Source organism: Pogona vitticeps, chromosome 2 (assembly GCF_051106095.1).
Source record: "Pogona vitticeps strain Pit_001003342236 chromosome 2, PviZW2.1, whole genome shotgun sequence".
NCBI classification, from domain to species: domain Eukaryota; kingdom Metazoa; phylum Chordata; class Lepidosauria; order Squamata; family Agamidae; genus Pogona; species Pogona vitticeps.
In genome coordinates this window covers 239,778,109-239,791,819 of record NC_135784.1, presented here as the reverse complement: position 1 = coordinate 239,791,819, position 13,711 = coordinate 239,778,109, and the positions used below count along the sequence as shown (strand labels likewise).

General features: G+C 40.2%; 1 protein-coding gene across 2 annotated transcripts in view; it reads left to right on the top strand.

The window, feature by feature from the left end:
* RASEF (RAS and EF-hand domain containing) overlaps positions 1 to 13,412 on the top strand; it is a 53,834-nt gene extending 40,422 nt beyond the window's left edge. For both annotated transcript variants that reach the window (XM_072992252.2, XM_072992253.2), the window contains exons 14-17: positions 397 to 511; positions 1,399 to 1,518; positions 2,039 to 2,115; positions 10,164 to 13,412. In XM_072992252.2, the coding sequence (XP_072848353.2) occupies positions 397 to 511; positions 1,399 to 1,518; positions 2,039 to 2,115; positions 10,164 to 10,272 (421 nt within the window). In that variant the 3' untranslated portion in view covers positions 10,273 to 13,412. The remainder of the gene's footprint in view (positions 1 to 396; positions 512 to 1,398; positions 1,519 to 2,038; positions 2,116 to 10,163) is intronic.
* Positions 13,413 to 13,711: the final 299 nt, after the last annotated feature.

Genomic DNA, 13,711 nt, shown 5'->3' with positions numbered 1-13,711 from the left:
GTGCACATAGTCGGAGCAGCATGGTGCTGCTTCCCAATAAAAGTAGTTTCTGGGTCTGAACCAAAGCTTGGAAGAGCTCCCCCGTACCCAGCTTTTTCTATCTCTGCACCTCCCAGAGTCCCCCAGCCAGCATGACAAATTGCTGTGTCCCTGGAGCATTCTGCAAGAATCTGTAAAAGTGATTTTTCCCAGCATGCTAATGGATTTCACTGGGGAGGCCTATCATGCTTTCTCTTCAGAGCTGGTGTTTTCACAATCTCTTAAGAAGGTAAATAGATTCAGGACAGGTCTGTATGTTTGGTAAACTGAACTTGTGTGTGGATTGGACCAAAGATAACAGAATAAGAGAAATAGAAGCCCTACTGTAGCATTTAACATAACTTTTGGTATTAACAGATTTCGCAGTATTGCTAAATCATATTTCAGAAGAGCGGATGGAGTGCTTCTGCTGTATGATGTTACCTGTGAGAAAAGTTTCCTAAATGTACGAGAGTGGGTGGATATGATTGCGGTAAGCATTTTAACCGTATAAAACTTTTGAGATACACGTACAGTTTGTTATGCTTTCCATTCGTGTTGCTCCCCACTTATAGTCAGTTTGCTGAATCCAAAGAGTGACATTTATAAGACAGAAGGTTTTAGTTTTGTGCTACTAACCACAGTTCCTCCTCCCCCAAGCGGATGCTTTAGATGAGTGGTTCCCAATCTTGAGTCCCCAGATGTTCTTGGACTACAACTCCCAGAAATCCTGGCCAGCACAGCTAGGGGTGAAGGCTTCTGGGAGTTTTAGTCCAAGAATATCTGGGGACCCAAGGTTGGGAACCACTGCTTTAAATGTAAATTGTCTCTGAAGCAAGGACAACCACATAATGGTTGCAGTCAGTCACTGTGCTGACACCTTTTTTTCATGAATAAACATTAAACACAATTCTGTCTTCGAACTAGAATTAATCAAGTTTTCTTTCTAGGAAGCCACTTTTGTTTTTTAAACAGTAGCATAAGATACATATATACACTAAGCTTTAGCTTCAGTATGTTCATTGATAATGTGATTTAAACTTACACTGACTTACCTTTAATTTTGTCATGAACAAAGGTATAATATGAAGAACAGTGATGTGCTGTCAATGCTAGGTATAAAAGGACTCAGAAGAGGTTTAGTACTGTGGCAGGACTTTGGGACTGTGCAGCCTGCCCATCGGCCGTTTGTGCTCTAGGTCTCCTGGGAGGTGCTGCAGGGATTCTAACTCCTGACACCCAACCACACGGAAACTTGACACTATCAGGTTTTGATAGGAAAATTTAGGATGTTTTAGTTTTTCCTGTTACTCTAATAACTTAAGTTCCAGTATCAAGCTTATTAAATGGAAGCTAGCTAATCTCTTTTAATCATTCCAGGATGCAACACATGAAAACATCCCCATCATGATGGTGGGAAACAAATCAGATCTCCGCCAAGTGGTTTCTGAGCAAGGACAGAAATGCGTACCAACAAGCTATGGAGAGAAACTGGCTATGGTGAGTGCTAGAAATCCCATAGTTCACAAACAAAAAAAAATCCTAGCTAGAATGAAGTAGTATTAGATGAGTGTATTAAAATGGTAGTATCAAGTATGCCTTGGATTTATAGAACTTGAGTCATAAGTGATTAAGGATTATAGTTTGCTTTAAAATATGGATGTTAGATTAAAATTCAGGGATTCATGATTTCACACTTAACAGATGCATACTTTTGTGCATAATATCTATACAATCTAATAGATACATCTAGATAAGTGAAATAGACACACACATAATTTAATAGAAGCACAGTGCTGTTGGATTTTATGGTTTGTTATTGGTACTTTTATGGTACAGCAAAGCATATGCATGTGATCCAGTGGAAGTATAGCCATGTCTCTTGACTTATTTCTTCTCTTAGGTTAGCTTATTCTCAGATGTTCTTCAATTTTTTAATCAGTTTAAATAATTTAACTGAAGGAAATCATCCATGGGCAGATCTGTGAGCCTTTCCCATTGTGTTTTATTTTTCTCCCAGGCTTACAGTGCTCTGTTCTGTGAAACAAGTGCTAAAGATGGCTCTAATATTGTGGAGGCGGTACTTCACCTTGCTCGGTACGTTGAAATACATCAACTTCCTTCAATTTGTTTTTAAAAGTCAGGTCTTTTTTCTAACTTGAGGACATGGCTCTTCACATGTTTAAAAAAATTCTCACAAGTTCATATGTTATCCATATTAGTGTTTCATGTTTTAAAAGAACTCAGGTTACTTCTTTGTAAAATTGATAAAATCTCAACATGTAACTTCTTATGTCTGGTATACTCTCCTTCCTTCACAAAAGTTTGGGGTACTTTTCAGGGTCCTGGCCACGACTAGCCATTTCCCTTTGCAATATTTGCCATTACTGGGTCCCTTCCTCCCTCTTGTATGTTCATGAGTGGTCATACTCTGTGACACAAACAGATGACAGTTTGACCCAGGTAAGACTTCTCCTGAGGAAGAAAACAGATGGTCCCCTACCCCTTCATATTTGCTGACAAGAAATGGGCACTTATCACAGTTTGACAGATTGGACCCACAGGTGTTGTGTGGGCACCGTAGATTCTGCATCTCGCCTCCTCTGGTGGGCACCCACTCAGAGGAGGAGGTGGGGCAGGGAACCCTGTGGCGCTGCTTTGGACAGGGCACCTGTTGGAAGAGAGTGGGACACAGAATCTGGGGCACCAACGCAACACCTGTGGGCTTGATCCACCAAACTGTGCTGAACCACCAAAACAGTGGTAAATGCCCATCTTTCTTGCTGGCTCATGAGCAGGAGCATGTTGCTCATGCAGAGATCCGCTGCTTCCCTCAAGAACTGATGGCTCATGTTTTGTGGTGAGCACAGTCAGTGCTGTTGGGGAAAGGTAAGGCAGCCATGGTGGTTCAGCAAGCAGCTTTATCCTTTAGGCTTCAGGGCATCTCTGAACAGTTTGTGTATAAATCACAAAGAGCATAGTTTGTTCTTTCTGTACTCAAACATGCACAGAGCTCGACCATTGTGGGAAAATAGCCAGGGAACTATTACCAGGCCTGCCTGGCAACAGTTGATGAGAGAATTCTCTGAGAAAAAAGACACTGCAGACTTTATCTTGTTAGTATTCAGGTACCGGTAGAGAAGAAGAAGAAGAAGATGGCTACCTTCTTCACCCCAGACGTTTTTATTAAGCACGCAAAACAAGCAAAATTAGCATAAGATAAGAATTTGGCCATAGAGGCGTCGTGTGGTTATCAGTCTTAAGGCATTCCACGCCTGCGCACAACGAGAATCATAGAACAATGCATCTTTATACTACAATAGCTTGATTATGCTAAACACCAGTGATGTATCCCTTAATAGCCACAAGATGGAACTTTAAACTACAAAATCCCCACATTCCCTCCGTTTATATTTCATTTTGGATGAGCAAGTTGCTGCCAGTAAGACTCCTGATGGTTTCTGAGTCCATGGAAGCTCGTCATTGATGGAGGGCAACAGCCATGTCATCTCAACCTGTATATCGTGCATCAGCCTCACCATAAAAATCACCTACTCTAGAAAGGAACACATGATATTAGAATTGATACAATTGCTTAGCAGATAAAGACATTGATTGTACAGATGCTTGATATCACTTAGTGAAAACAGTAATTAATGAAGCAACATTGATTAAAACAAGCATAAGGCAAATACAAATTTTCAGTAAAATAATACCATGCATTAGTAGTATGCAAAGCCATCCCATAGGGTAGTGTTAATATTATTGGTAATAATGGTATCACTCAAATCAACTAATATATGCTCAATTGAAAGCTGCAAATTATGGAAGCAAATAATACTTTGAGTATCTATTACAATAAAACATAGTATAAGTATGAGCAAGCAACTAGCGATGCTTTAACTGAAAGCTGCTTTAACTGGTCTATTTCACTCTGCAGAGCTACCATGATTCTTGTAGAAGCATTAACTGTTTTTTCCAGGCGACAAGTCAGACCCAAAATGTTATGCCTGTTCTTATGCAATAATGCCTGGATATGAATGTGAGCGCACCTGTAATAAGATTTGGGTGCCCACTATATTCCCATGCCAATGTGGAATGTTCTAGGCCATTGGGATTAAGGGAGGCATTCTTTTAAAACATTGTCCAGATCAAGTGAAACCTGGAACCTTGGCATTCCAGTTCCCTGCATGAATACAACAGAAACACAAAGCTCAGATGTGGTGCGTAAATTGAACCTTTGAAATATTAGAAGTAGGAGGAACAGCATGGAAAAGAAGTTCAGATTGACCATGTTCTGAAATACTTTGCAAAGAGGCAAGAATTAAGGTTGGATCATCAATAAGACCAGGCAGTGAGCTCATGATTCATATAAAAGAGAAACATTCTGTCCATGAACATCAAATATATACTGAGCATGTTGCACCCAAGAATTGCCTTGATTGTCCGGAGCAGAAATACGTGGAACCAAGTACAGTTCAAGCAGTCCTAGGAGTCGGATGGCAGAGATCCACACCATCTTGCCAGGATCTAAACCGCGCCTTTGTCCAGTGCGACTGCAGCATCCTTGTCCTCAGGTGATCAAGAGAACTGATCCCTTACCACTCAAGCGGTCGAGGAAGTTGCTCTTCTGCCCTGAAATGAACTTTAACTTGGGTTGTGAACCCTGTTAATGAGGAAAAAGCAGAAAATTTAAAATATACAGAACTTTTGCAACAACCATAGGAACAATCTGACCCAGAAACCCCTCTGCCTGAGGTTTGCTTCTGCAAAAGAAATTTAAGGGTTAAGTGTGCTCTTTCCACAATTGCTTGCCCTGTGGAATTAAAAGGAATCTCATGCTTCAGTGAGAGTCCCCATTGAACATAAAATTCTTGAAAGGCAGATGATATATAGACAGGTCCATTGTCCAGTCTTCAGGCCTAGGATGGCCCATTACAGCAATTGTTCCAAATGTAATGTTGAATAACTTGTCTTGCAGTCTCTCCATGAAGAGGAGATGCCAAATAAACCCAGAAAATGTATCCACAGTCAAATGTAATTTAGGCAAAAACCTGCACTTGTGTGACATCCACGTGCCAACTACAATGTCTCTTGCCTGAGTCATTGGGATAGAAAACATTCTGTGAAACATATTTACAGAGTAATGAAACATGTCATGAGAAGCAAATAGGATCAGAAAAAAGACTAAAGCACATGAATTCTGCTTGAAAGCTGAATCAGCAACAGCATTCCCTTCAGTAAAAAATCCCGGAAGTTGAGGGTGGGAACATATATGGGCAATGGAACAGAATGCTGTTCTGCTTTAAAGTAACAAAGTCAGGAAAACAGTGAAAACAAATCCTTATCTATGGAAGGAGACAGATATTTAAAAAGCAAATGCCTAAAAAGCTTATAAACGTGTGTCTACAACAAAGTTAAACTCATCATTAGAAAAAAGTTCAAACGCTGCCACGTGACAACACCTTGGAAAGGCAAACCGTCTGTGAAACGCATCTGTATATGGAGGAAAAACAAGTGGTTAAGTGATAAAAAATACAGGAAAGCAGGCGTTTGTCTTTTGGAGAATTCAGCATCACCCTGCAGAAAAGAAAAATAGAGTTAATACGTCCCTGACAATTGTGGCAACATCTGGAACGATGCCTTGGCAAAACAAATTTGCAACTGCTTTAACACAGGAGTACAAGTTCAAGGGAGTGTGTGGCAAGTGCATCCATTCAACAATTGTGATCCTATCCTTGTCAGGGGTGTAGAGAACTGCAATTGACTTGAAATAGGAATGCTCTCAGTAGGTAGGCGATCCACAGCTTGCAGATGAAGTTGTTGAGAGATCAGCTGTAAGAAGCCTTCATCGATGAAGTTACCAGCATAACATGAACAACCAGGAAGTGCAGAGAACAACCATGAGAGATCATTAGTAGACAATACCAAAACTGACGTGCCCAATTGATATCTCAAAGGTATAGATGCAAAAGTTTATGTCCAGTCTGTTGATTTTTCTGTGGGCTGCACAAAAACCCTTCTGCAAGAAGACTGTAGGTTGCCAAATGATTCTCCATTTAGACTGTCCGAATACAATGGCATTCTCTGGGCAGAACGCCCAGAATCGCTGATAAGAAGTCTGGGCATTGCGCCAGGTGTGGACCTTGAATTTGTTACTTCCAGAGGCAGAGGAAACAATACAGACTTTATGTCCTAGCAGGCTGCACTGAATCCGTGGATGAGATTAGAGGTCCCATCACGCTGAGATATTCAGGAAACTGCTAAGCAATGCAAAGTGTGATAGAATTTGTAGTTCTAGGAAGAACATGGAACATAGTGTCCAGGATGTTACAAGTGGCTTGAGAGTAACAATGCTTTCTCCAGATTGGAAGGTGATGGGGGAAGCGCTTTAAGGAGTTGGCTCACCTCCTCCCACCCCATACGCATTTTTCTCTCTTACTGGCCAGGTGGGGGGGCACTCTTTCTCAGCTATGACTGTCCAGCTGAGTAGGATTTTTCCCCAAACCTGAATGTTTGCCATGCGAGTTATCAGTCCTGGCACAACATTCAAGCTGAGACAAACAAAATCAGCGCATGTAAAAACCAGAACAGTGTAGCCTTGAGGAATAGCGGCACATTTAGCTTTAGAAACATAGACCCATTGTGGCAGTTCAAAACAGGCCTCCTGTTGGGCTGCCCCCCTTACATTTTCTTCCTCCTCCCCTTCTGATTTCTCACAAGACACATGGCATGCTTGTAAAGCTTCTTTTGTATACCAGCCCGTGACATCACATGAATCCTGCAGATCCCCTATTATTCTCTCTTGGCCTGGGGGCGACCCTGGGTCCCATTTCCCTGGGTCCCATTTCCCATGTGTCCTTGGCTGACTGAGAACTGCGTCCATGAGACGGACTTGAAGAGCAGAAGCGAATATACCTTCTCCCATAATAATTGGCTGACGTACAGAACCAACAGCATTAATTTCTGCTTGCTTAGTTGCTAAATCTCGCCATCCTTGAAGGCAAATGAGTCCTTCTGCTGGTGGAAGGAGACCCCTACTCCAGTCACTAGGGGCCGGCCGTTGGGCGGATGAGGATTCCAGGAGACTCTGTGTCTGTTTGTCCTTGAGACTGAGTTGCAGTTCGCGGACGCCTTGATATGGGAGCAGTTCAGAACTATGAGAAACTGCTGTGGCATCTCCCTGTGCCTGTGCTTGTGTTCCCTGAACGCCAGGATAAGCAGTTTCTAAAGCAGCACCCATTGTATCCATTAAAGGACAGTTAGAAATTTTGTTCTCAGTTGCCTGATGAACGGCAGGACTGGGAGACAATGCTGAGGTGTTCCCAGGCTGAGGCTCGGTTGGCTGGGCAGAATGAGACAGAGAGTCCAGCAGCGGAACCGAGGGGGCTGGTGTGAGAGGAAGGGGAGGCAAAATTTGAGGGAGTTGTTTGAACAGATTATTTTCAAATTCTTGATCGAAAAGAATGTTCCGTGGTGGTGCCAAGCCTTGAAGGCAAGTACGCACTTTGCAGCATGTAGAAAGCACTTTTGCTGTAACTCTTGGATGTCCCTGTAAACAGCTGCCTATTTTAGACCATTCCTTGAGGTCCAATGTCCCTTCTTCGGGGATCCAGGGGCATACATCCCGAATAGTATGAACTAAATCTTCCACTTCTGTGCGTGTGGTCGTGTGACCATTCCTTTTTAATAAGAAGTGGAGGTCCTGTACTTCCTGAAGATTAGATACAAAGCTCCCCATGTTTGCTAGGAGTCTAGGTGTCTAACTTGACAAATTCAACACTCACCCGGGATCCTTGCGGATGTGTGACGTCTGGAACCCTTGCCGGGCGAGGGCAGTGTGAATTGTCGCGCTGTTGCGTTGCTCAGCTTGTCCCGTGCTTCTTGCCTCACACGGGCCGCCAAATGTGGGAAAATAGCCAGGGAACTATTACCAGGCCTGCCTGGCAACAGTTGATGAGAGAATTCTCTGAGAAAAAAGACACTGCAGACTTTATCTTGTTAGTATTCAGGTACCGGTAGAGAAGAAGAAGAAGAAGATGGCTACCTTCTTCACCCCAGACGTTTTTATTAAGCACGCAAAACAAGCAAAATTAGCATAAGATAAGAATTTGGCCATAGAGGCGTCGTGTGGTTATCAGTCTTAAGGCATTCCACGCCTGCGCACAACGAGAATCATAGAACAATGCATCTTTATACTACAATAGCTTGATTATGCTAAACACCAGTGATGTATCCCTTAATAGCCACAAGATGGAACTTTAAACTACAAAATCCCCACAGACCATGTTCTCTTTTTTTATTGTAATTAATCAGAATCCTTCAGCCAGTGACCACGTTCAGTAGTGGATTCTGGGAGTTCTCCTCCAAAGAAATAATTTTTCTAGGCACAGCTCTTATATATATTATTCATCCTCATCCTGCTTAAAATATGTGGAGCTTCCAATGGAAGGTCGGAATGGTCAGAAATGAGGACTAGTGCCTGTGACATGATCAACAGGAGCACTTGGTTGCTTGTTTGTGTTCAAAGGCTGTTGCTGAAATAATAGAAATAAATACGGGATTCCTGGAATGAGATGAAGTTGAGAAATTCCCCATCTTCCGCTGGCAACAAGTGCAGAGGAGGTTTTCTGGAAATGGCAATTCAAAGTTAATTGTTGCTTTGTGGTATGGGTCATTTCCAGGAACTTAGCCTTTTAAATAGTTTGGTGCATCAGTGGTTTCTGAGGAGTAAATGCAGCTTGGTTACATAACACAAACAGCAGGTAGAAAACGGGCATTTTAGCTTTATTATTAGAAGCAAATAATAGATAGTAAAAGTATTCTTCTCTTTATAACAAGATTTTAATCATATGGTTGATCCCTGAACAAGGGCCCTGTTTTCTGAACAATATACTAATATACCGTGTATGAAAAGCCAGTGATAGACCATGGATGAACATGTATGTACATATACATGCATATGTGTGTGTGTGTGTGTGTGTATTTATTTTATTTACGGTCTGCCATTATCCTAATGAAAGGGATTCAAGGTAGCATATTGCAGCTAGAAAAGTATACATAATTCATTTTGTTTTATTTTCTGTGTGTGTATATAATAAATTAGAATATTTATATTAAAATCAATTAATCCTATAACAATATTAAAAACAATGCTAGTTTAAAACAAAACAAATTTAAAGCAGATGATAAAATAAATGCCAGATCTCCCCAGGGCATTTGGAAATCAAAAGCAAGTTTAAACAGGAAGGTTTTCACCTCTCAGCAGAAGGATAACAAGAAGAGGGCTAACCTGTCCTTATGTGGGAGTGAATTCCACAGATTGGGAGCAGCCACCAAATAAGCCCTCTCTTGTGTTCTCACCAACTATGCCTGCAATGGTGGCAGGACCAAGAAAAGCCCCAAATATGTCGGCGACCAGGGAGGATTATATGGGGAGATACAGTCCTTCGAAGAAACTAGACCCAAACCATACAGGTCTTTCTAGATCAGAATCTTCTTTCAAAGCCAATTCCCACTTTTTATTCTGCTGACAGTTAATTCTGCTTGTTTCTTTTGGAGGGGCTTCTGAGCTGCCTCAGATATTTCACAGTTCCATCTCAAGATCTACTCTTTCCTTCTATCCCAGCCCTTAATTCCAGTAAGATACAGCATACCTGTGGGGAAACATGCAGAGATCTGTTCTAGAATAGTGTTTTGAAATTAATTATATGCTGATACTGACACATCCTGAGATAGTCTTGTTCCTGTATGCATTAATTGATCACACAGGTCAATTAACTGTGTAGGATCCAATTAATTGGTGACTTCTCTTGTATGACATATCTATCGGAGTGAACTTTATGCAGGAGAATGTGCTTTTTCTTATTGCATCACAGCCAGAGAAGAAGCATGCCAAACTGAAATAGTGGCATGATGTACAGGTATAGATGCTTACTTAGTAAAATCTTGCAATCATTTCTTTTTTGATGAATTTGTGATATATTTGCAGCATGACTCGTGACCATAGATAATGGGATTTATGCAAGGAGAGAGATGCTGAGCCAGTCCAGAGTATTTCCTGTTAGTTAATCAACTACTGATGGAGGGCAGGGCATTGTTTGTTCAAAAGTGCTCTGTTTATGAATAAACTTTTTGTTTTGCAGAGAAGTCCGAAAAAGAAGTGACAGCAGAGATGATGACAAGTCAGTCACTAATCTGTCAGGGACAACGCTTAAAAAGTCTGCATTCACAAAAAATTGCTGCAGCATTTAGAAATCAAGTGCTCATTGGTTCTAAAGAAAGAGACTTCCCTCTGCTTTAAAAAAACATAAAGGATTTTTGGTATATATTATGCAGGACTGTTGGTGGCGGGAATGATGGGAACCCTTACTCCACAGCCATCTTCACTGCTCTCTATGTTCAACAGCCAATTCTAAACTATTGAGCAAAACCAAGCCAGGGAGTACAACGTCCTTGGGCCTGCAACAGCATCAGTCATTCGTGCATGTTGGTTCCTGAAGAAAAGGCTTCGCCACCTCAAATCACATGTGCTTTTTAAAAGCCAACCTGCCTGGTGAAGATTTAAATAAGGCATACTTTGTCCTATGAGTATACATGTAAATATTACGCTTTGTAACACAGAAGCACCATAGACCATTTTTCTGGCTTGCAAAATGGAAAACATTAGCTGCTGTTCCTGAAACTTCATCCCCAACCTGAAACCAGCATCATGCTTGTTTTGAAAGAATTGAGGACTTCTGAGCTTCTTCATGAAAAACACTGGAACTAGATGTCTGCTGGTCAGGTTAACTGTGGACAATATTTGAGATTTTGCTCATGTTCGGCCTCCTACATTAATGGACTGGATTCATAATTAGTCATACAGGAGACCCATCAAAATCAAAGGGACTTACATTAGTAATGGCAAAATTAAGTCCCATGGATTACGGTGATTCGCTTGGGAAACAATTAGTCTGAAGTGTTATTATTCTCTGTGTTGTAAATGTGTGTCCTCCTGATTATCTTTATGAGAAATATTTTGAAGTCACATAAGTATTCATTGAAATTCTGGTGGCACACAGGTGCTGCAGTTTGTGCAGTGTTTGTGACACTGTTGCTTTATTCTGATGATGTTGAAAAATGGATGTCGAAGTTGCTAGTTCCTGGTTCATGGCAACAGATGTGGACCAAAGAACGAAAGCATATTGGCCGAGAATGAAAAGCTTCTGATTTTTAATATATGTTTTAAATTTATATGTGCTTTATTATATTTCTAAATTTGTATTCCCCCTCATAATTAATTTATAAAATTAGTCTTTATTTTTTTATAGAAGTATAGATTTTATTTTGCTTTGCTATGCTTGGTTTTAAAATTGTTTTGAAGTGGGGGAAGATGCCTGTTGTGGAACCATGGACTGACTATCTGTGAGAGTTGTTCACATGGTCTCTTCAGCATATTGCAACTGTAAAAAGTTGCAACCCAAGTTCAGCAGACCTGAAAGAGGATTTTTCAGATTGCAGGAAGCCCTGCATATTTATTATTGCTGTTATTTAATAGCTGATTCTGGCATAAGAAATTGCAGGAGGGTCATCTTGGGCATCTCTTTCAACTGGACTAAGATTTAAAGACGATCTTGCTGATCAGAGCTCTGCTATGGTTAAAATCTGCACACTTTTTAAGACATCGTCCAGCATCCAATTTATTGTCCACACATGGAACCAATATTGCAAAAGTGCCTATTTCAAGAAGTACAGGATGTGTAGCCTGGTCACATGACCAGCTCCTTTGGTAGCTTTCATTCTGCACAGGGACAGTCTAGCAGGATGTTGGCCAGCATACTCCCAAAAGGCTAGCTGGCTGGATGAATTTGGAATCTGGACACTTAAAAAAAAATACAGATAGGGTTTAAGATGATCGGAGTGAGTCCTGGGATACACACTTGCTCTTATGCTCTAGTCCGGACATTTATCACTGAACATGAGGAAATTCTGATTTAAGCTTAGTGAACAAAGCAACAGTATAAGGCATAGTTGCACCTTGGGTTGATTCAACTAACAGTAGTTTAAACCAACTACAATGTTTAGACGTTACATAGAAATTATTTCAAACAGAAATGAATGATCACATTCCTGTGTTTGCAGAAGATTGATGAGGAAAGGTTCAAGGCTCTTGCACAGAGTGGTAAACCATACTTTAGGACTATAACCTAAAAGGGCTGCCTTGTGAGCAAACATGTCATTTGAGGTACCTGTATATAAATCTGAAAATCTTTCAAGACAGATATATAAATGTAAAAGGCATGAAGTAGGTATGAACTTGAATGCTAGTTTTTATAACAAGCCAGCCAAGGTGCAAACGTGTGCAAATGGGCCATCACAAGTGCTTTTGAAATTGGTGTTTGGTTTTAAGTAGGTACATCTACATATACAAAATTATAATTGTTCAAAAGTGTTGCTTGGAGCAGTCAGTTTCATTGTTTTGTTACTTCCCTGAGCTTTTTAAAATAGATCTTTTTAAATTTGAATTTATATACAAAAGAATGAAAAGTAAAAAATGAAATTAAAAATAATGTATGAGATTTTTTAAAAAATGATCAAGAACTTCAATGGTAGCCGATGAGAGAAAGGGATAAAAGGACAGGAAGAAAACACATATACTTTCTGGATGCAGCAGCAGCAGAAATCTAGAACAGTTCATTATTCTAGGTCTTGAATACAAGTAGCTGTTACATATTTTTACAAAAGTGACAGTTTAAAATATCACATTTTTATTAGCTCCGTACAGAATATTTTTTGGCATTTACACTGAGTATATGCTTTGCTTGGGGCCCTCATTAAGACAGGGCTAATGTAAGTTTGGAAGTCTTCATCCTACTTTTAGATGCACCAAAAGATCTAGATAGAGAATTGGCAGCAAATAGCAGTGGCAAATGTAAGTAGTGGTTCAGTTAGCCCACCAAGAACAAACATTTTCAAGTAGCCATTTTATTCTTTTTCAAGTAATTAGCCCTAAACTGGTAATAGTTTCTGGGCAGATGGAATCTGATGCATATATGGAGCTTCCTGGTCAAGAGGCCCATTTCATTAGAATGAAACCTTCGTGCATACTGACATCCAGTGCACAGAAACAAATATCTCGATCAGCACTCAAGTATACTTTAATTTCAGCTTGTGCGCACAGGGGGACAAGGCAAATATAGCTATGTGAGTGATCAGTGGAGTTCAGCCAAATTTCTAAAAAAGAATCCTCTATAGTTATGTAGTGGAAACTATTGTAGTCCGAACTACAAACAATCTTTTTTTTAATTTATTTGCTTTCCATGTTGCCTTATACATGTATATTTATTAACAAACGGAAATCTTTGTATTTTTTTGTTTCTGGTAACTTGTACATAAAGATTTATTTTTATGCATTTAGAAGTCTTGATTATTGATTCTTCCTATCGTTACCTCTTTGGAATGTTAGTATGTACTGTTTTTTTAAAGTGGTCTTTGTGCTGTGTCCTCTTAAAGATTTGATTTCCTTAGTGCTTTTTTCTTTAACGCATATTTGGAAGTTATGCACCAAACATAGACTAAAAATGCCTTTGAATTAATTTATACCAAAATGCCTTAGAATTAAAATGTTATTTAACAAAAAAAAAGAGTGACATGTTGATTGAAAACATTCTCTTTTGAAACACCCCCCTCCCCAACAAATGTGGCTTTGTTA